The following is a 22503-nucleotide window of genomic DNA, read 5'->3' as shown; positions in this document are numbered from 1 at the left end:
CCAGTCACAACATGAACTATGAAAGAAGCGCGACCGGGTGCGTCGACAGGTTAATATAACATGAAATAAGTTCACATTTTAACGATAAAAATATGTTGTTTTTATTACACCTCAGTATGTTTTTTCTATATAAAAAAGAATGAAATAGTTGTGCTATTTCATTTCACAGACTTTACCAGTCAATAGTTTTAAAGGCTATTACCCCGGTCAATAGTTTTATAAACATATTTCTCGTACCTTTTGATACTAATTTTCATTGGATAACAATTCCGTCAATGGCTATTCTGCTTGGATGTGTGCGCTTGGCAACGTTAAACTCTGTATGAGTTTGTCGACGTTATTTCAAATTAGTATATTACTTACCAGAAGCAATTAAAAAAGAAAACGAAAATCTACGTGACATATTCTAAGAACTAAAACATAACAAATATGGGTGTGTCGTCGTCTTCATAATCTGGGATTGAGTACGGCGGTAATATATGATAGCTAGCGTTTATTATTATATGCACGGGAATTTATGCACAAGGATTCCTGGTCTTGATTACGGTAAATGAAATATTGACAAATACCACACGAACAAAAAAAAAAACCTGATAGTTCACATTGTGCATGTTTATTTGACTATTTATTTTTTTTCAAGTGGTATATGTAGCTTTTTAGAATGTTGTTATGTTCGGTAAAATAAAACACTTAATGACTGGTTATGAGTGTAATAGCAAGTTTGTTGTCCCTTTGAAACTAACTATTGCTCGAGTCACCCTTGGCAGTTTGTTTTTGACCACTTTACGATTGTAACGATCTATATGATCGATAACGATTGAACATCATTTGTCGAATCAATCAACTCAATTTGTGTATGATGAAGACTCAATCGTAACTATCGATACGATCGGTAAAGACTGAATAACATTTGTCAAATAAATCAACTCAAATGAATTACTCGTTAGTAGAATCAATCAACTCAATTTGTTCGTGATGAAGACTCAATTGTAACGATAGATACGATCGATAACGATTGAACATTATATGTCAAATCAATCAACCTAATTTGTTTAAGACGAAGTCTCAATTGTAACTTGTGTATTTGTGTTAAAAGTTAGGTTAAGTTAGAGTTAGATTTAGGGTAAGGCTGTATCAAATATGCCATCTAGCACCAAAGACTATGTCAATGTGCCTTCTAGCATCATAGGCTGTGTCAGTGTGCCATCTAGCACCGTATGCTGTGTCAATGTGCCTTCTAGCGCCGTATGCTGTGTCAATGTGCCTTCTTGTGCCATATACTATGTTATTTTGCGACATATATATATATAGTGCGGTAGTCTGTGTCCATGAGTTAGAGTTATGGTAGGGTTAGAATTAAAGTTAGGGTGAGGATTAGGTTGTATCAAATATGACATCTAGCGCCGTTGGTTGTGTCCTTGGTTTCATGTTGTGCAGTTTTCTTACACAAAACAGAATTGTCTCAGTTGATCAATCGTATACCATCGTTTATAATATGAAGATACAGTTGATTATATTGATCTACCGTGGTAAAATCGTATCATTGAATACTTGCCAATTACAGATCCATTAATGTACAAACAAAAAACTAGATAGTAAGATAATTTTTGGGTTCCAATCAACTGTATATTTAAATGTTTTTAGGTTTTATTCTGTATATTTGAAATAGTTCTTGTCTTTTATTAATACAAATAAGGAGATATAATATGATTGCAATGTGAGACAACTATCCAACAAGAAGCAATACTGTAAACAGCTAGTGTAAGTTTTGTACACATACATTGGTGTTCCACAAGAATACTTTTAAGATATAGTTGATAAGATCGTGCTCCATTCATAATATTGATATATAGTTAACTGACTTGATTAAATTTGTTTGTTTTTGTATTTTTACTTAAACCGGTTGTTTTGTCATTTATTGGAGATAAACAAAAAGCAGGATATATGGCATACGTTCCATTACATACAAACTGAAACAAAATATAACAATCGAAAAAAAAAGTTAAAATTTTGTTCAATTGAGCTTTATTACATCAGAAGTTACGGTACCAATTTTACTGTACTAGATTTGCAATTTGACTATTAATGTCCTTCCTTAATACTTGAGGTAAACATAGGTAAATATCCAAAACCTTATACAAACGTGGATGAGCTGATAAAGTTTTGATCAAAATAGTAAAAGAGGTACATGTGTTGAAATCGAAAACAAATTAAAAAACAAGCAACAAACAATCCACTAAGTCATCATGAAAAACAAAAATTGAACAAAACGAACCCACCCATAATCGGTTGAGAAATTAATCTATCAATGACAGACACTGAAAAATGAAAACAAACAGTGAACTATGTCGATGGAAACAACACTAACATTGATCAAATAATTTCCAACTTTGATTGAAAACATCAAATATCGTATCAATAAATTTATCATAAAGCTTATAAAATAAATGACTTTTTCAAACTCCACAGGAAAAATATGGCAAATGTTTTCTAATAAGCAAAATAGCAGGATCAAGTGTTACTTGTTGTGTATGGGGGTAAAAGCTATGCTTTCGTAAAGCGGACGTATTAATAGTCAATCAAAGGTTACATATAGAAAGTATTTTGTGCGATTACTGTACCTGCAACTGTTGGTTTTCCAAAATGTCCTGGAAGAAAGCTTAGGTCTGGCATATGTTTGTTAAGATCAACAGACCCATTAAACATCAACACAAATATTCCTCTGCTTGTGATGAACAACTGGTGGGTCATATAATAATCCTTCTGGCCCCCAAAGTCCCAGATGTCTATTGGTACAACCATCTGTCTGTATTTACCTTCCTCAACTGCTTTCACAATTAGCTCATGTATTTTGTCTGCAGACATATCGCTTGTTATTTGGTTCCTCCATTCACTCGCTGAATCATCAGATACAACCAGGACACGTTGTTTTTTCTCTTTAGTTATTTTAATCTCCGACGCATCTTTATGTTTTTGATTACTTAATGTTTCAAAATCACATTCTGAAGAAGTATTATCATCGATGTGATCTGCCGATTTGGAATTGCCGGATAATTTGAAAGTTTCTGTCTCTTCTTTAAAACTAACTGTTGAACGTTTAACTGTTGTTATATTTTCATTTAGAGGGACATCATCAAGTCTATCTTCGGTGGAATTTCCTTTTTCATTTGTTGACATAGACATCAGCATGTTTGTCAGTACCTCTGTAATTGCGTTACCTTTAAAACAATATATCATGCAATTTATTGAAAGAGAATAATTTTACAGGCTTATACGAAATCTTCAAAAGTTAAGTATTGTTCAATATGTAAAAGTTATGTGCACGATATATGACATGTCAATAACAGAAGATGTTGGCCAATGTGAATGATAGCATCTCGTCAACACAAAAATGACAATAAACATCTATAGAGCAACTTACGGTCTTCATAAATACATAAATGTATATACCGTGTAGACATTAAACCAAGTTCTAACCGGTAATATAGATCAAAGAGCAGAAATATATAAGTACTTCCATTGTAACTTTAGAGGCATGTTCCAGGGACCCAGATCACGCTAAAGATAAAAATAGGAATGTGCCAAAGTGAACACCAACACAAATATGATAGTGAAATTGATTAGTAACATTGAAATGTTTGTCAAACACACAAACCTTTTGGGAAAAATACCCATTCCATCTTGTCAATGTTCATTCCAGCTTTTCCCCTGTATATCCATATACCATCAGTAGACTGCCTTATTATTGGGACTGGTTCACCAACAAGAATTTTTGCTAAACAGCTTTTCCCGACAGAATATGGACCAACCAAATAAACCCGATTCCAAAAACACCTCTGGTAATTTTCGTGCAAGATCTCTTGTAAATCAATAACATTTTCAAGACCAAGTGCTCTCAGCTGTTCTTCGACTTCTTGTTTTTGCAACCTTTTCGCTGAATCGACAAAAAATATAGGTAATGTACTGGTAATTGGTAACTAAAGTAATAAAACAATAATTTAAGACTGAACAATTAATCCAAGGTACTTTTCTTATTCAGTACGCCAGACGAAAAAAGATAAAATAGGACGCATCTGAAGCCCTTTAGTCAAATCCGCTTTAATAGCCAAGTGAATTTTGAAGTTGCAGTTGAAGAATGAAACATATAAAATCCTTAAGGTTTGATCAAATTTAGCTTTCATGTATGGTTGATAATACCTTCGGTAGAAGCGTCGACCGACTAGCTCGTCTGTATACATTTTACGTGTGTTTTCATCTCCAGCACACTGAGTAACTATCTGCCTTTTTTGTGATTAGTTATGAATATTATTTTGGCATTGGATTAATCACATTAATGACAAAAGTAGTTTACAATTATCTCATCAAACAATTCAGAATATACAAATCATGAAAAGAAACAAAATAAACGAGGAACCCAAATTAACTCCAAAGGGACCGAATAAATGTGTCCTCGAATATCTAGACGACCCGGCTATAATCAATTGTTCATTTAGAATAAAAGGAAATTTTCGTCGTTCTTTTTCATTTTAATACGAAGAGAGAAAACTATATTCTATAGAATCTTATTTTTCTTGGGTTTTTGATAAAGGCACATACTTTACCGTTTATATATGTACAGTAACCATAACAGGTTTTTGGAATAAAAATATCTTTCGATATAAGTATGATGGCATTTTTTTTTTGCAACTCAGGGTAGATTTACTAGAATAATCATGACAATTGAAAGAATTTATAATGTACAGTTACGAAAATTATGGTCGGCTTTAATTCAGGATGCCCATATGACTGTTTACTTTTATTCAAAATATCTAAGGATTGATTGTATAACAAATATGATTTGATTGAGTAATGCAAATGACAGCCATATTGGTACGCAATAACTACAAAATCTTGTCTGAATAAAATAATAGCGCCAACATTTCCTCTTTTGATTCAAAATACTGAGCTTTCATTGAAAATCTGTAGTTTTCATATCTCTAGCATAAGAACAAACTATAAAAATCAGTTAAAAAGGGATTAACACATCAGATTGTTACAAAGTTTTGTTCACATCAATTAAGAATGCTAAAATTTCATCTTTTTTCATACCAAATACTGAATCATCATTAAAAACTAGTACTTTTCATATCTCTGGAGATTTTGTCACTAAAATTGGAAAAAATCGACCTATTTACAAACTTGACATACGGATTAAATTTTCAAGTAGTTTTAGAGAAAAATGTTTTATAAATGTTACTCCATTATTGTTGTCTGTTTATATTTTGATATTGCTATTTAGTCATACCACTTTTTTTGGTGTGAAATCGCAATCATGATAATCCTATATTTGCTTAAGAACGTTCAAAATGTCGAACGTAATCTTCCATAAGGAGAAAAAAAAACATTAAAATAAATCACCTCCAAGATGAAAACATCAAGATGAAAAATAAATCAAGAAATAATATATATTTCGTAATTAAAGAAGCTCACAGAAAGTACACAACGACAACCGAATTTTATCTGCTTCAAGTTAGAACAGAATGAATTGTATGATATAAAGGACAACAGAATTGGAACACATTTACTACCCAATTTTGTTCTCAAAAAATGATTATATACCAGATGAATCACTATATGGGTCATTATAAAAAAAACATGCAAAACTGTGTTATTTTGGTTTTTTTAAGTCACAGACATGAAAATATATCAAAATAACACTTGCATATGTTAGATATGAATGTTTTGTGATACACTTTATACAGTTTACAGTATAAAATGTTATAAACACATCCTTAATGTTTTCTTAAACCCTTGGATATAGCCAGAATTTACTGTTAATTTTTTTTACTAAAATACCTTTCAGACCTGAAATAGGACTATTATTCATATCATTTGTTCTTATGATTTATCACTATTTATTGCATTTTGATACATACGAACATTTTTTAATGATTTGGGAGGTGTATGTTTGTTTTATAATAAAAATTTTCAACAAAAAGAAGAGTCTCATTCTTTTAAGTCACTGGTGTAACCAAAAGACAAATTGGTTGGGTAAGAGTTATCTTTCTCAAGATTTTAGCATTTGCAATAGTTTCTCCCCTACCAATGTTAACTGTAAGCATGTTATGAAAAAGGAAAAATAAAGAAATGTTGAAAATTTAGTGAAAAAATCTTTAAAGTAAGTAAAAGCTATATCGTAAAAGAAAATAGTGTCCATGATGTACCCTTATAAAAATCATTTTCCGAAAGATTTCCTGAACTTTGATTTATGAAAAGATATTGATTGTAGAAACATGCACCAGGAACAACCTATAAAATAGGGGAATGTAACACTTATTTTGTAACTAAATCTAAAAATACACCTGGAAATCATTGGTGTTACTGTCAATGGTTAGACCACTTTAATAAAATAACACAACTTACCAGTTTAGTAACACCACTGAATATATTATGACAATCAGCATTTTTTTGTGTTTCTTTCATGTTTAACAAGCGAAAAAGCATATCATTTATGAAATATAGCACTTATTTATGAATGTTTTAACAATATAATGTATTACATCTACAAAGTTTTCACAAACTGGTGTATGCTGGTAACACCAATGACACTATTTAGTAACACTATTGACATTTTTAGTTATTGATGTTATGTTATATAATTTAAGATTTTTTAGCCTAAGAATTATTTTTTTTTCTTTTTCTTTTGCTCAATTTTCTTTGTTTTGTGTTCAGTACTTAATAAAAGTAAAATTTGAAATGTGTTGTCAATGGTGATACTTTTGTGTAATTTTAGTTACGGAAGGGTCAGTGGTGTTACTATATAAAAATTAATTAACTTTTATTTCTTATTAACAAATGAAAGTGTTTTTCGGACGTATACGAAGGATAAAGTATTATCTAACCATTCAGTCTTAAACATTTTACATTTATTCAGTTTAAGTGTATTTTTAAGCCATAATTAGGACAGCAAACTTTTTTACAACAATTTACTATGAAATTTATATTTAAATAGAATGCATACCTATGAAAACAATGTCAATAAGTAGTAATTTTAACCTTAACAACAAATTGGAACAGTTGTTTGATATCTAACAATATTTTTCTAGTAACTAAATGCATGTTTTATATTGGTAACACCATTGTCATGGTTCTATCAGAGGATGACTTAAATTTGTTAAATTTGAAGGAACTCTTCATTTTTCCCATTGCATATATCTGAATATAGTTGCTACCATATTATTTTTCCAAATTTTCCCTCATCGAAATTTGAATGTTTTTTTGATAATGACCCATATATTAAAACATGATAATTTAAAGATTATGTTATTCCTTTACTTGCTTACTTTGTAATTTGTTGATCATCCATCAAAGACATACGTAACATACATACTTGAAAAAGGTTTACCATACTATTCTTACCTTCCGCTTGCTCTTCCTACAAAGCAATATGGTATACAATATTATATGATAATCTCGTCTACATTTCATGCTGTAACTCATCGTAGAGTGTGTTCACGGAGTCTAAATGAGCACATAAACATTGGAAAAAATGTTTTTTTTTATTTTATTTAATAAAGTGTACATAATACATTGTTCCTTATAGTTACACAATCAACATATCTAAGCAACATAAATCGAACTTTTTCTACTAGACCCAGAACATCGTATAACTTCTCCAACGTTAACCTTGGTTAAGGCAGGAGGATTGAACTGGACTGAGGGTAGCGTCACTATGACTTTCTGTTATTTTCCCTAAAGTTATCTAAATTACCGAGGAATTCTAAAAATTGAATTTTTTATACAGATATGAAACCACACTGCTTGTCATATTCTGTTGTTGGCTTAATATTTTAATGACTTCGTTTCTCCATTTTGTTTAGAATACCCTTGAAAATTGTTTGTTAACTATATTTGTTCTAGTTACCTTAGATTTATGAATAACATCAAATCGGGATGTTGAAACGATAGTTGCGTGCTTCACAGTGGAGGGTCAATCTTCGATACCGTATTATTGCTAAATAATCTCCTATACTTAAGGTCCCTTTTTCGGTAATATCAGCTTTTTATTTTTATTCTAAAAACATTTTAAATGGCTAATGCTATTTAGCATGAATGTGCATTCTGATAAGTCGGTGTGTTGCCAATCATCATGACATTCAAATGGCATTGAACTTTGACCTCAAGATCAAACTAATTGATTTATTTACATTTTTGTCACATGGGCTTTTGATATTTGACACATATTGCAGCACCTCAACTTGATATGTCACATATTTTGAACGCTGATATTTACTATGGAATTTCAAGGCCAAATAAAAGTTCTCAATTACAACATGTTTGAATACACCATGTATGTGTTAGCTGGGGATCATGTCCTTTGTAGACACTGGTCAGATCCTAACCCCTAAACCAAATATATGTATATGTGTCATGACAAGACCATTAGAGTGCACCACGTATTTGTCCCTTATATCATAAAGTATTAAATATTTTGATAACAGTTCAGATCACCATGCCTTGTAATACAAGTGAGAGGTTTAGCTAGCTATAAAACCACGTTTGATCCACCATTTTCTACATAATGACATGCCTGTATCAAGTTAGGAATATGACAGTTGTTTTTCATTTATTCAATGTTTTTGAGCTTTTGATTTTGTCATTTAATAAGGGAGTTTCCGTTTTAAATTTTCTTTGGAATTCGGTATTTTTGTTATTATTCTTTTGACCATACAAGGACCAAACGCAGAAATTTTATGTTGATAGTCCCTAACTTAACTTTTTAGTGTAAGTAACACATATATTTTCAATAATGCATGAAAATGAGTTGTAGGTCAGAAAAACCCAGCCAGACAGATATGTAAACCTATCAATAATTCCATACACCAAATATAGTTGACCTACTGCTTATAGTATACAAGAATAAAAACATGAATACTTAACACTGACCAACATGACCAATGCACCATGAAAAAGAGGTCAAGACAGACATGTTCACCTTACATGAATTCCATACGCCAAATATAGGTGACCTATTGGTCTGAGACGACTCTCTGCCAGAGACCACATGACATAGAAGTGACAACTATAGGTCACCGTATGGCAATTAACAATGAGCAAAACCTATACCGCACAGTAAGCTATAAAAGGCCCCGAAAGGAAAAATGTACAACAACTCAAACTAGAAAACTAACGGCCTGATTTATGTACAAAACAATATACAAAAACAAATATGACACATACAGAATATTGCAGGGTTGAACATGTTTGAAGTCGCAAACCCTCTCCTTATCAGGGACAATCGTGCAACGGAATAACACAAGAACAAGAACATGGTGTTAAACATGTTTGCTGGGGTCAAACCCTCCACGTAACCTGGGACAGTGGTAAAACAGTACAACAGAAGAACAAACTATGAAAACCAGACCAAAATGAAGTATTATGTAACATTGTTTTTTTTTTCAGTGCTTGGTCCTTAGATTAAGCATGAACTGTACATTTCAGTCTGACAGTTGAAATCTCAGTTTGACAACATTTTGACAGTTTAATAAATCCTAAAATTAAGAATGGAAACGGGGAATGTGTCAAAGAATCAACAAGACGACCAAAGAACAGAAAACAACCCAAAGCCAGCAATGGGTCTTCAATACAACGTTAGAATCCCACTACCGGAGGAGGGCTGCAACTGGCCCCCTAAAAAATAATGTGTACTAGTTCAGCGAAAAATGACGTCACACTAAACTCCGCAACATATAAATGAACCAAAAATGAAAAAACGTACAACACTAATAAAGGCCTGAGGTTCCTGACTTGGGACATTTGCTAACATGAAGCAGGGCTAACATGTTTTGGAGATCTCAACCCTACCCTGATACCTCTAGCCAATGTGGAATAAACCAACACACAACAATACGCACAGTAAAACTCAGTTTAAAAGAAGTCCGAGTTCGATTTAAGAATAGGCAACAGAAGAAACTAAGAAAATGACATTGATCAACGTAAATAATCAAAGGACTACTGACATTCCAGCTCAATTCTCAATTAAACAAATTGAAAGATTATGTCTTCATCATATGAACATCCAGCACAATCCCTCCCGTTAGGAGTTTAGTTTTACCATCATGAAATATACGAGAAATACACAACCCATATCATGCCAACAACTGGTTTTAAAATAAATGTGTATTTTTCCGATGAAAAGACCCTATAAGTGAATCAATATCAATTAAAGAATAAATCCATCTTCAGTGACATGACAACAGTACCGTAACTATGTCCTTTCTTGATAAGTCTGTTTGGCTAACTTTTGAGATGAATGACGCCATGTGTGTTCCTTGTATAAAATATTACCATAAAAGATGGTACGTGAAATACCTGAACGTATTAGATGTCTGCACGTTGATTAATATTTACGAATGACGTTCTTGTACTGATGATATATTTTAGTAATTTTTTGACAAGTTTGTGATATCGAAAACCCTGGGACAATATTTTTTCAGTAATACAGACTTTTTTTCAGTTAAAATCAAATACTTTGCTACAAACACGATCGAGCCGAACATGTTGGGACATATAAACACGATAAGATGGTGCCAAGGGAATGTCACATCTAAAAATGGTCTACGTTTTGTATAATTACCAGGTTTTCATCTAATGAAAGAGATCGCCCAATTATTCAAATATAGTTTCTGAAATAATTTACACTGTAGGAACATGTAGATTTTATATCCTTTTCCTTTGTTTTATTTACCTGCCTTAACAATACCCCTCGCAAACAAAGTTTGTGGCGTATTTTGGAATCACCATGTCCATCTGTCTGTCCCTCCGTCACGCTACGTTTCCGTTGCATAACTTTTGTATTGTAAAACTTAGGTGAATCAAATTTGGTATGGAGTTGCATCGCTGGCTTAAGCTTGTTTTGTGATATATACTAAACTCAAGTCATTCTGTCATTGACCTCAACCTTTTACCACTATTATAGTTATTGTTTATTCAATTCGTGTCCGGCTCATAACATTTGTACTTAAAGTTTAACAAAACTTGGTATGCAGCTACATATGCATTGGTTATGTTTCAAATATAAAATTTAGGTTACTCTGACCTTGACTTTGTCTTCTGATCCCTATCATAGTAAAAACTTATCTAATTCGTTTTCGGCTCATATTTTTATTGCAACGTATAAATTAAATTAACAAAATTTGGAATACTATTGCATCATGGGCTTTGGGTGTGTTTTATACTAAAGTCAGGTCACTCTGACATTTCACCCCTATGATAGTTGAACCTTGTCTGAGTTGTGTTCTGTGCATAACTGCTATACCATATAACATAGGTTGACCAATCTTGGTATGCTGATACATCTAGGGATTGAGTGTGTCATATAACAAAGTATGCTCACTCCTGACAAGGGGCGCGTAAACATTATACAATTAGGGATGTGTTATAATTGCCAATCAGACAACTTTCTACTAGAGCCCAAATCACTAGTATTGAACAGCCTTCAACGAGAACCATAACCCATACCGTAAATGCAACTGTAAAAATCCCCGATATGACAAAAAAAAAAAAAAAACAAAAACAAAAAGCAACGGTCTGAGTTTTGAAAAAAACAATAACTGAAAATAAAGCAAAAATGACAGACAACAACCAGCGAAAGCATTTAGATAAAGGCTTCTAACATGGGAGAGGCATATGTAGAATATAGTTAGATCTAACATATGTGTGATTCCCTAACCACCCCTCTTTACCTGGAACAGTGGTGTAACCGCACAACATACGCACAAACTGTTAATAGCAGTTTGAAATGACTTGACTTATCATATAGGCCCTAACAACTAAAGGCAACTAACATAATGACAAAAGACACAAAGAAATGTTTTACGAGTTCTCGCATTTACTTTTGGATCATCAATGCTCCTAATGGTCTTCAATTACGTTTTATTATTCGAGCATCATTGATTAGTCTTTTGTAAACGAAACGCGAGTCAGGTGCACACAATGTTAAACCTGGTATCTCTGATAAGTTATTTTTATAGTTTGTCGCTAATGGTTTCTTTATAAAAAGTATGTTGTTTTCCTAGGGGACTATTTGTAAGTTCCCAAATAACCCATTTGAAACCCTTGTTAACTTGTCTAAAATAAACTTCAGATTTTGTGATGACTTTTTATTCAATTAAAGCCTACATGTTATTTGATATTAAGAGTTGCAAAAGTGTTTGGATTCTTTGGTACCACAACAATTCATTTCCTATGATAGATAGGATTTTCAAGAATACAATTCATTTCCTATCATAGATAGGATTTTCAGTACTACAATTACATATCAACCAATTATACAAATTCGTTTATTTTATGTATAGATTAAAATGTTTTTAACAAAAGACCATCGGAGGAATAGAACTATACATTTGCTATGATGGTTCAATGTTATGATTAAATTAGTTGAATTTCATCCATCTTCGTAAAATTTGAAAACAAACGTTTTTGGATGAGAAAGATTTGTTATAACAGTACAAAATGTATTAAAACATTTATATTTCAGTCATTATATATAATGGAATTTGACATAACTTAATCCCTTAGCAAAGTAAAACATAACTGCGGAATGGAAACCAGACCATCCGAGAACAATATCATTATATATTTTTCCAACCGTTCCAGCATTTGAAGAAAAAAGACAAATCAGCTTATTCCGTATTTTGATGGCGTATAATGTATATTTTTTTCTTGATGAGACAATTATAGGTTAAAATTTCTAATTCAAAACTGTTCGCTCAGATATATATCTCGCATGTCTGTTATTTTGATAGTGAAATACAATGTTGAAATGAAAATGACAATAAATTAACATGTTTAACATGGAAACCATGCAAATATTAGCATTAGCATGCAATGAACCATGACCGAAGTGCTTGGCCAAATTATATTCCCCGGAATAAGCCAGTAGCCCAAGACTGAGGAGACATTCATGTAGCCACAAATATCCATGGAAATAAGATATGCCAATGATGAAACAACTGCACAACAATTGTTATTGACTCATCGAACCTTAAACCTTTACATGCAATTCTGGAAAGTTTCAAAGTCAATAACCAGACTCAAGGGCAAATAATAATACAACTACATCCCACATATCATTGACTTACCATTAGTTGTTAATCTTACACTGACTTACTTTAAACTATGCTAAAGTTTCAAAATCAATGAACCATGACTATGGGGACGGAGTCATAAAATCTCCATACATATGATATAGCGTATTTACCTGACGATATTAGGATATAGGAAGTTGTGATAATATTACAAAACCGACACGGATAAAAAAATAAACAATGTCAAGCTTTAATTAAATCTTTATTTGGATAAGTTGATGCAAGTATACGATCTCTATTGTGTCGTGTCCTGTAAGAGGCTTATAACGTTTAACAACCGTATTGTATTAATGTGTAAACACGTTAATTATTAACTATGAAAGTCAAGAAGTTCGTGCATTTTCCCCGAGTAGGTTTAACAAGATTTCAAACAAATATACTTTACTGTGGGTTAGCATTCATAAGCTGTCACTATCCTATAGATTAACAATTGTTGGTTATATTGATTATTTTAATTTGTCATTGAAGATGGAGCACGAAAGTTGTGTTAATTAATTCGTTTAATGTGTCATTTGTATGCAAGAGTGACATCCCTTTGTACTATGTTAAATTCCAAAAATCTATCGATTTAATGCGTGTATTGTCTCCCTTGAACATGTTTACAGTTTCATCTTCAAATTTAATTGATTTGAATTTAAATCATTACAAAATTCATAAATTTAACAGATCTAAGTATTTTTCAGTGGTTAATTAAAGACATTTATGTATACCGATAATTTTATTTAATTGTTTTGAAACGTTTAAAATTATTATATACTAATATAAAGAACACTTCATAATTATATAAATATTATTTAGTTACATAGTAGGTTACTTTTTTTTGCCGACCGTGCAAGACCCTCATGGGTAGGCAAGGACGTTAATTACCCCCCCCCCCCCCCCCCCCCCCCACCACCCCCCATAGTCGTAAGTTACTTTTAAAACCGACCATGCAGGACCCCCATGGGTAGACAGGTTAATTAAAAACAGAATTTTACAGTTGTAGTTCTATATTTGAAAAAAAAAACTTGTGGATAAAAGAAACTGTGTATCCGAGTTAACAGTTCGATACTAATCGACTTCATACAAATTTTGGAATCTGGTAGTAATATAAATGAAAAAAAACAAACATAGAATTGAAACTTTCATATGAAATGTTCATATTAGATAGAAATGACAAAAAAATCAAACCTAAAGAATTGAAACTCAAATATATTCAAGACATGATTAATAAAGATATATTTCCAAAATATAAAAACAAATTGCAAGAAATTTTTCGGCACGAATCTAAATGTTAAATAGTATGGGACAATCTGAAAAAAAAAACTAATATCGGCAATGAAATAAACGAATTCCAATGGAAATGCATTCACATTATTATATATACGGAAAGTAGGCTTAAAAAATTAGATTGTCAAACTGAAAATGTCATTTTTGTCAAACGGTTTATACTACTGAAAATTTGCAACATTCATTTTTCGATTGCACTACAACCACATTAATCATTAGTAAAATCAAAGATATTTTCATATTATCGAAATTTCAATTAAATTATGAAAATTTAGAACATTTTATGCTTTTGAGAGATAACAGTGGTCAATCGAACCAACATTTACTTGTATGTATATCTCTTTTTTATTTTGACAAAATGGTCCTTGTGGAAACTAAGAAACAAAATAAAAAATGATGGGATAAAAATGTCATCTACAGTTATTTTGAATCTTTGGAAATCATATATGATACCCAATCTGAAATCTGAACCCGTCTATTTATCTAATAAAACAATAGGCAAAAAAAAAAATATACACATTAATTAATAATATATAATAATAACTAACCTTATAGGAGAAAACAGTCACGATGTTATGTGGTCTGCCTTTTATGTCTCTTTTAATTTGTATTAGGTAATCTATTGTTTACAGGTGCACTCGATTATGTTATAATGTTATCTTATTTATTATCACATTCTAGAAAGATGTTCATTTTCATTAATTGTCAAATAAAAGAATATTTATTATTATAATACTATTTTTTCTGGTAATAAAGTGAAATCTTTTTTAGCCTCCTGCTTCCCGAGAAGTGGGTTTTATTGTAAACGGGGATCCGTAGTCTGCATCCTGGGCAACCGAGGAAATTGTAAACAGGACATTTTTTGAATAAACAAGTATCGATTTAAAAAAAGGTCATTGAAAACCCCTCTCGGCGGTAAGATACTTAGTTTAATGAGGCAAACTACTGCAAAATACAGATAGTGCATCTGCTTCAAATTAATACTGATCCTGGAATTGTTTATTTTTAAAGCCGTATTATGGTTATACAATATATAAAAAGCAATCTGTCTTCTTTTAATTTGAAGTAAAATATCAAGGTGAATGACAAATAAATGTCTGAAGTGTAACAACCCCTAACACAAACACACAAAAGATATACATACGCACAAACACAAAATCAGAACACCATAAACACAACTTTATTCCAGAAACTTAAAACTTATGTCAAGTGCTTTATTGAGAAATTATGATTGTAACCTAAATAAAACATTTTAACTTTTTGGAAAAAAACAATAAATGAAAACCGAATTATATTATCTTCCCATAATGACAACATGTTGGGAAAATTAACCAGAGTTATCTTACATTAATCACAGAAAGGGCTAGCACATAATTTCTAATTAGAGCTTAATTAACATAAAAAAAAATTCCATTATAAATGAATGTTACTTTAATCAAATATAAGGATTTAGTTAGCCAAATCTACTAATTTTATTTGATATTATGAATTTTCATGACAATAGATAAACATGCCATATGATACGAGCTGGTTATCCTACTCACTTACATATAGCGAGGTATAATCTATATCATTACAAATTTCCAACACCAAATTATGAAAGAAAATTTAAATCAATACAATTCATACGTAACACCTATTGTTGGTATAGGTTATACTAAAACATTTATGTCATTTTATGAAATACCAACCTGGTTTTCAAATACCCTTTTAAGTTTGGATCCGCTTTTAATTAATTGACGAACTGTGATTGTATATCCATCTTTAGCGGCATAATCAAGTGGTGTACTTCCCTGGAAGAAAATACTATTTCAATAATAGTCCTAAATATAATATTTTGAACGTTAGCGACTTCATGAGCAGTGTATTTACATTATGCTACCCTTCGCTACCATTATCTTACTTTGAAGCTAAATCAGTTATTCTGGTTCCTTACGGAAAAGGCACACATACTTCTTCTATATAATTCAATAAACTTTTATTTGATATTTCACTGAAGGTCTTAGTTAGGTTTTTATGAATACAAGTTTTCCTCATTCCATAGTTTCCTTTCCAAGTATTCTAGTTTCAAATTAATGTCAGTTATTAGATTATATATATATAGGTGTCTGAATCAAATATAAACCTTTACCCCATTTAACTAATTTCATTATGGTTTATGAAATGCATGCATGAAGTGATCTCCTTAACCGTAGAAATATCTTAAAGTAGATCTACTGTCAAATATAGAAATATAATCTGGATGTTTTGTTTTGTTTTTATCTCTATCTCATTTCGAATATTAAATGATTGTTCTATTCTCAAATATGATCTTGTGTCGAATTCAATACAGTTTAAATCTGAAAAATCCAAAAAAACTAGTTTTACTGTACAATGCATATGTTACACATAAAAAAAAATATTAACTTCAATTATAGGTCATTGTCTTATGCTGAGTATAATATTGGCATGACAACAGACTATAAATGGTTGAGTCTCTAAACTGTTCAATCAATAAAAATTATAAAAGAAAATAAACATTCCATATTGTGTGTATACATTATACATGTATATGTTAATGACTGTTGTATCCTTAAACTCTCAGTAAAAATTGTAGTGTGCTAATCCAGTTCTTGAATTGACATGCACATGTTTAGTTGGTTGATGCATGGTTATGGAAGAGAATTTACCTCATAGTGAATAAGATTGCTTTTATTAATCTGATTTACAAGGTTTGGAAATTGCATCAGATACTTTACGAATTCCTACTGGAAGCAATCCTTATGATATTAAATAATGTCCTCCCACATTTCATCCTCAATTGTATGTACTGATTGGTCATTTCATGACTGTATTATGCTGTATTTTATTTAATATTTATCATTGGGCTCATGATTGGTAAATAAATAAATTCTATTTGTATAATTTAAAAAATTCGTCAAGAACATAATTAACTATAAACATGGTTATTACTTAGGTTATTTAATATCATTTGTCTAACTAACTGACTTACACTGTTATCTTCCACATTTGGGTCTAACCCCCTATTGAGTAATTCAGAAACTATGTTCAATGATCCTTTCTTAGCTGCGCAGTGAAGTGCTGTCTGTCCCTGTTTAAAAGTACGATTTGTTTGACAATGTATCAATACTTTAAAAGTTTTACTTTTAAATATGAATAAACTGTTTGTCAATATATACTTATACGCATGCACACGTATAAAAATTGCGGTTTTTATCCAACGCAATCATAGGTTTGAACGTTGTTTTCAATTTAGACTTGTTTATATTTTTTTGTTTTGGGCTTGTATTATATTTTCCTTCGGGTTTATATGATCCGTTCATCCTATTTCGACTCTTTAAAATTCAAGAGTCTATCCTAAATTGAGGTAAATTGTATGACCTTTCAAATACCGTTTCGATCCCTAACATCACTGAGGAGACATTGATTGTCGAAATCCGGATATGTTGTACAAATTTTTGCACCTCATGTTTGCGGTATACAATCTTTTTCGCAAGTTTATTGTTTTCTGTTTGATATTAAATATATTAAGATCCATTTCGTTAGATCTGGTGATCAATTTATTTGGCAATCGCCAATGGCAGTCAGCAGGGTTTAAGAACATCAGTTGTTCCACCTGTTAGTCAAATGCGTTTTGTTAAAATATACTTTTTCACTTTTTTGGTCTTTTGGAAAATATTGTTTGTGCTGTATTTAGACCCCTCTACCAAGAAATTTGTTTTACATGCATACGTATAGAAATTGCGGTTTTTATCCAACGCAATCATAGGTTTGAACGTTGTTCTCAATTTAGACTTGTATATATTTTTTCGTTTGGGCTTGTATTATATTTTACTTCGGGTTTATATGATCCGTTAATCCTATTTCGACTCTTTAAAATTCAAGAGTCTATCCTAAATTGAGGTAAATTATATGGCCTTCCAAATACCGTTTCGATCCCTTACATCACTGAGGAGACATTGATTGTCGAAATCCGGATATGTTGTACAAATTTTTGCACCTCATGTTTGCGGTATACAATCTTTTTCGCAAGTTTATTGTTTTCTGTTTGATATTAAATATATTAAGATCCATTTCGTTAGATCTGGTGATCAATTTATTTGGCAATCGCCAATGGCAGTCAGCAGGGTTTAAGAACATCAGTTGTTCCACCTGTTAGTCAAATGCGTTTTGTTAAAATATACTTTTTCACTTTTTTGGTCTTTTGAAAAATATTGTTTGTGCTGTATTTAGACCCCTCTACCAAGAAATTTGTTTTACATGCATACGTATAGAAATTGCGGTTTTTATCCAACGCAATCATAGGTTTGAACGTTGTTCTCAATTTAGACTTGTATATATATATATATATATATATAGAAGTCTATAAAAAGGACGAACCAGCAAATTTACTATGTACCGGATCGTCTAGAATAGACGATACTGTGCAGATAAGGAAAAAAATTATATAAGTCTAGAGATTTGCACAACGATACTAATATAAGATTGTATTATACGAAGATGTTGTTAATAAATCGTGTTGACAAATATTTCGGCTTAACAAATAGCCTTCTTCGGTGTCAATTATTTTAACAATACTGATAATATGTATAAAAATAGCTCAATAATACAGGTAAGTTTTGGTCTATTGATTTAATCCAAAATCCTGAACATCATAATATAAAACAAAACTCAATACTCAAATATACGTGATTGTGTATATTTACAACCCAAAATGAGTGAAAAATAAAACTTAGTATTTTTTATTGATGCCGTTTGGATGATGTACATTTAGTTCCTTTATCCAAAAGCTTTCCCGAACCTGTCGCTGGGCATCACTCCAGTGAATGTTCTGTTCAATCACTAGGATCTTCATGCGGTTAAAGTCATCAAGTGTGTGACCAGACTGTCTGAAATGCTGAGAAACTGGGAGACGTGGCTTCTTAGAGATATCCCTAAACCGAGCAAAAATGCCACCTTGGAATCATTTATTGACAATTTTAAGTCGGACATTATTAGAAATACTAGAAATAACAATAAACCTTTTGACAATCTTACCAATGAAGAACGAACTGCACTGAAAAACTTACGATCTAACGACAATATCGTCATTAAACCTGCAGACAAAGGCAGTGCAGTGGTTGTCATGGATAAATCTGCCTATATTCAAGAGGCTGAACGACAACTTGGCGATGCAAGGTTCTACCAAAAACTAGACTCTGATCCTACAACATCTTTTAGCAGAGAAATAACTGATAGTTTGGTAGAAATGCACAACGATGGTTTCATCGATGAAAAGACTCTAGAATATTTGAAACCAGAAAATCCAAAACCGGGCAGATTTTATCTTTTACCTAAAATTCATAAGGCCAATAACCCAGGAAGACCTATAGTTTCAGCGAACGGTCATCCGACGGAAAAAATATCGGAATTCGTTGACTTCCATCTTCGTCAACATGTTGAGGACTTACCATCTCACATCAAAGATACTACCGATTATCTTAGAAAATTGCAGGCCTTAAATCCACTCCCCTCCGACACGACACTTGTCTCTATGGACGTCACCTCCCTCTACACGAATATTCCACATGCAGATGGCATTGATGCATGTAAAGAAGTTTGGAATTCCCGACCAGTGAAATATCCACCTACTGAATGCCTGGTCAAAATGCTCACGCTGGTACTCAAAAACAACAACTTCACTTTTGATGGAGACCATTATCTGCAAGTTAATGGAACTGCTATGGGCACCAAAATGGCTCCATCATATGCCAACATATTTATGGGCAAATTAGAAAAACAACTCCTTGAATCTTCCATCGAAAAACCGCTTTCCTGGTTTAGATTTATAGATGATGTGGATATGAAATGGAATAAAAGTGACGAGAATTTAGATACATTCATCACTCATGCCAACAACATACATCCAAGTATCAAATTTACTCATGAGAAATCTGAATCCAAAATCACCTTCCTCGATACCTCCAGCTCGCTCACAGATGGCATCATATCCACTGATCTATATTCTAAGCCTACTGACACTCACCAATATCTGTCCCCTAAAAGTTGCCATCCTGCTCATTGTACTAAGAGCATCCCGTACAGTCAGGCACTCAGAGTCAAGCGAATATGTTCCAACTCAGAAACAACTAAAAAACAACTACGTCAACTCGAAACCCGCTTGAAGAGAAGGGGCTACAAACACAAAACTATCCAAAAAGGCTTTCAGAAAGCGGAAACTATTCCAAGGAGTAAACTGTTAGAATACAAATATAAAAAGAAAAATAAAAGGACTCCATGTGTTCTTACTTACCACCCATCTCTCAAAAACAGCTTCGGTGTCATTCGTGAGCATTGGAAAACAGTTGAAAAGAATTCCAAACTATCCAAGATTTTTCCCGAGCCTCCCATGATAGCTTTTAGGCAACCCAATAGTCTGGGTAACCTGCTGGTGCGGGCTGAAGTGTCTGATAATAGAAGTAATTCTGGAGAATGTCGTTCGTGTGATGAAAAACGCTGCAAATGCTGCCTGCAGATGCATCACTCATCAACTTTTCACAGTAAGGCAACCGAAAATAACTATAAGATATTTTGCAATGTTAACTGCAAAAGTATGAATGTTATTTACATTCTAGAATGTTCGGTTTGTGGCCTCCAATATGTTGGTGAGTCAAAGCAGCCTTTCCACAAACGCCTCAATGGCCATAGGAGTGATATCTCTAAGAAGCCACTTCTCCCAGTTTCTCAGCATTTCAGACAGTCTGGTCACACACTTGATGACTTTAACCGCATGAAGATCCTAGTGATTGAACAGAACATTCACTGGAGTGATGCCCAGCGACAGGTTCGGGAAAGCTTTTGGATAAAGGAACTAAATGTACATCATCCAAACGGCATCAATAAAAAATACTAAGTTTTATTTTTCACTCATTTTGGGTTGTAAATATACACAGTCACGTATATTTGAGTATTGAGTTTTGTTTTATATTATGATGTTCAGGATTTCGGATTAAATCAATAGACCAAAACTTACCTGTATTATTGAGCTATTTTTATACATATTATCAGTATTGTTAAAATAATTGACACCGAAGAAGGCTATTTGTTAAGCCGAAATATTTGTCAACACGATTTATTAACAACATCTTCGTATAATACCATCTTATATTAGTATCGTTGTGCAAATCTCTAGACTTATATAATTTTTTTCCTTATCTGCACAGTATCGTCTATTCTAGACGATCCGGTACATAGTAAATTTGCTGGTTGGTCCTTTTTATAGACTTCTATATATATATATATATATATATATATATATATAAGTCTAAATTGAGAACAACGTTCAAACCTATGATTGCGTTGGATAAAAACCGCAATTTCTATACGTATGCATGTAAAACAAATTTCTTGGTAGAGGGGTCTAAATACAGCACAAACAATATTTTTCAAAAGACCAAAAAAGTGAAAAAGTATATTTTAACAAAACGCATTTGACTAACAGGTGGAACAACTGATGTTCTTAAACCCTGCTGACTGCCATTGGCGATTGCCAAATAAATTGATTACCAGATGTAAAAAAAGGATCTTAGATATTAATCTAATACCAAACAGAAAACAATAAACATGCGGAAAAGATTGTATACCGCAAACATGAGGTGCAAAAATTTGTACACCATATCCGGATTTCGACAATCAATGTCTCTTCAGTGATGTAAGGGATCTAAACGGTATTTGGAAGGCCATATAATTTACCTCAATTTAGGATAGACTCTTGAATTTTAAAGAGTCGAAATAGGATTAACGGATCATATAAACCCGAAGTAAAATATAATACAAGCCCAAACGAAAAAATATATACAAGTCTAAATTGAGAACATATCTTGAAGGGGCTATAAATACAGCACAAACAACATTTTCCAAAAGACCAAAAAAGTGAAAAAGTATATTTTAACAAAACGCATTTGACTAACAGGTCGAACAACAAATGTTCTTAAATCCTGCTGACTGCCATTGGCGATTGCCAAATAAACGGATCACAAGGTGTAATAAATGGATCATAACTATAAATTCAATACCAAACAGAAAACAATAAACTTGCGGCCAAGATGGTATACCGCAAACAAAGGTT

General features: G+C 32.2%; 1 protein-coding gene across 1 annotated transcript in view; it reads right to left on the bottom strand.

Annotated features, from left to right (window-relative positions):
- LOC127732857 (uncharacterized) overlaps nucleotides 1–22503 on the bottom strand; it is a 51968-nt gene that overhangs the window by 22680 nt on the left and 6785 nt on the right. Inside the window, exons 5-9 of the mRNA XM_052242041.1 lie at nucleotides 17389–17487; nucleotides 16088–16189; nucleotides 7399–7414; nucleotides 3656–3934; nucleotides 2622–3218 (exon numbers count right to left, since the gene is read on the bottom strand). Of these exons, the coding sequence (XP_052098001.1) occupies nucleotides 2622–3218; nucleotides 3656–3934; nucleotides 7399–7414; nucleotides 16088–16189; nucleotides 17389–17487 (1093 nt within the window). The remainder of the gene's footprint in view (nucleotides 1–2621; nucleotides 3219–3655; nucleotides 3935–7398; nucleotides 7415–16087; nucleotides 16190–17388; nucleotides 17488–22503) is intronic.

Source organism: Mytilus californianus, unplaced genomic scaffold, assembly GCF_021869535.1.
Source record: "Mytilus californianus isolate M0D057914Y unplaced genomic scaffold, xbMytCali1.0.p SCAF_29, whole genome shotgun sequence".
Classification (NCBI taxonomy): Eukaryota; Metazoa; Mollusca; class Bivalvia; order Mytilida; family Mytilidae; genus Mytilus; species Mytilus californianus.
The sequence above is the reverse complement of the archived record's forward strand: the minus strand, read 5'-3'. Positions and strand labels throughout refer to the sequence as shown.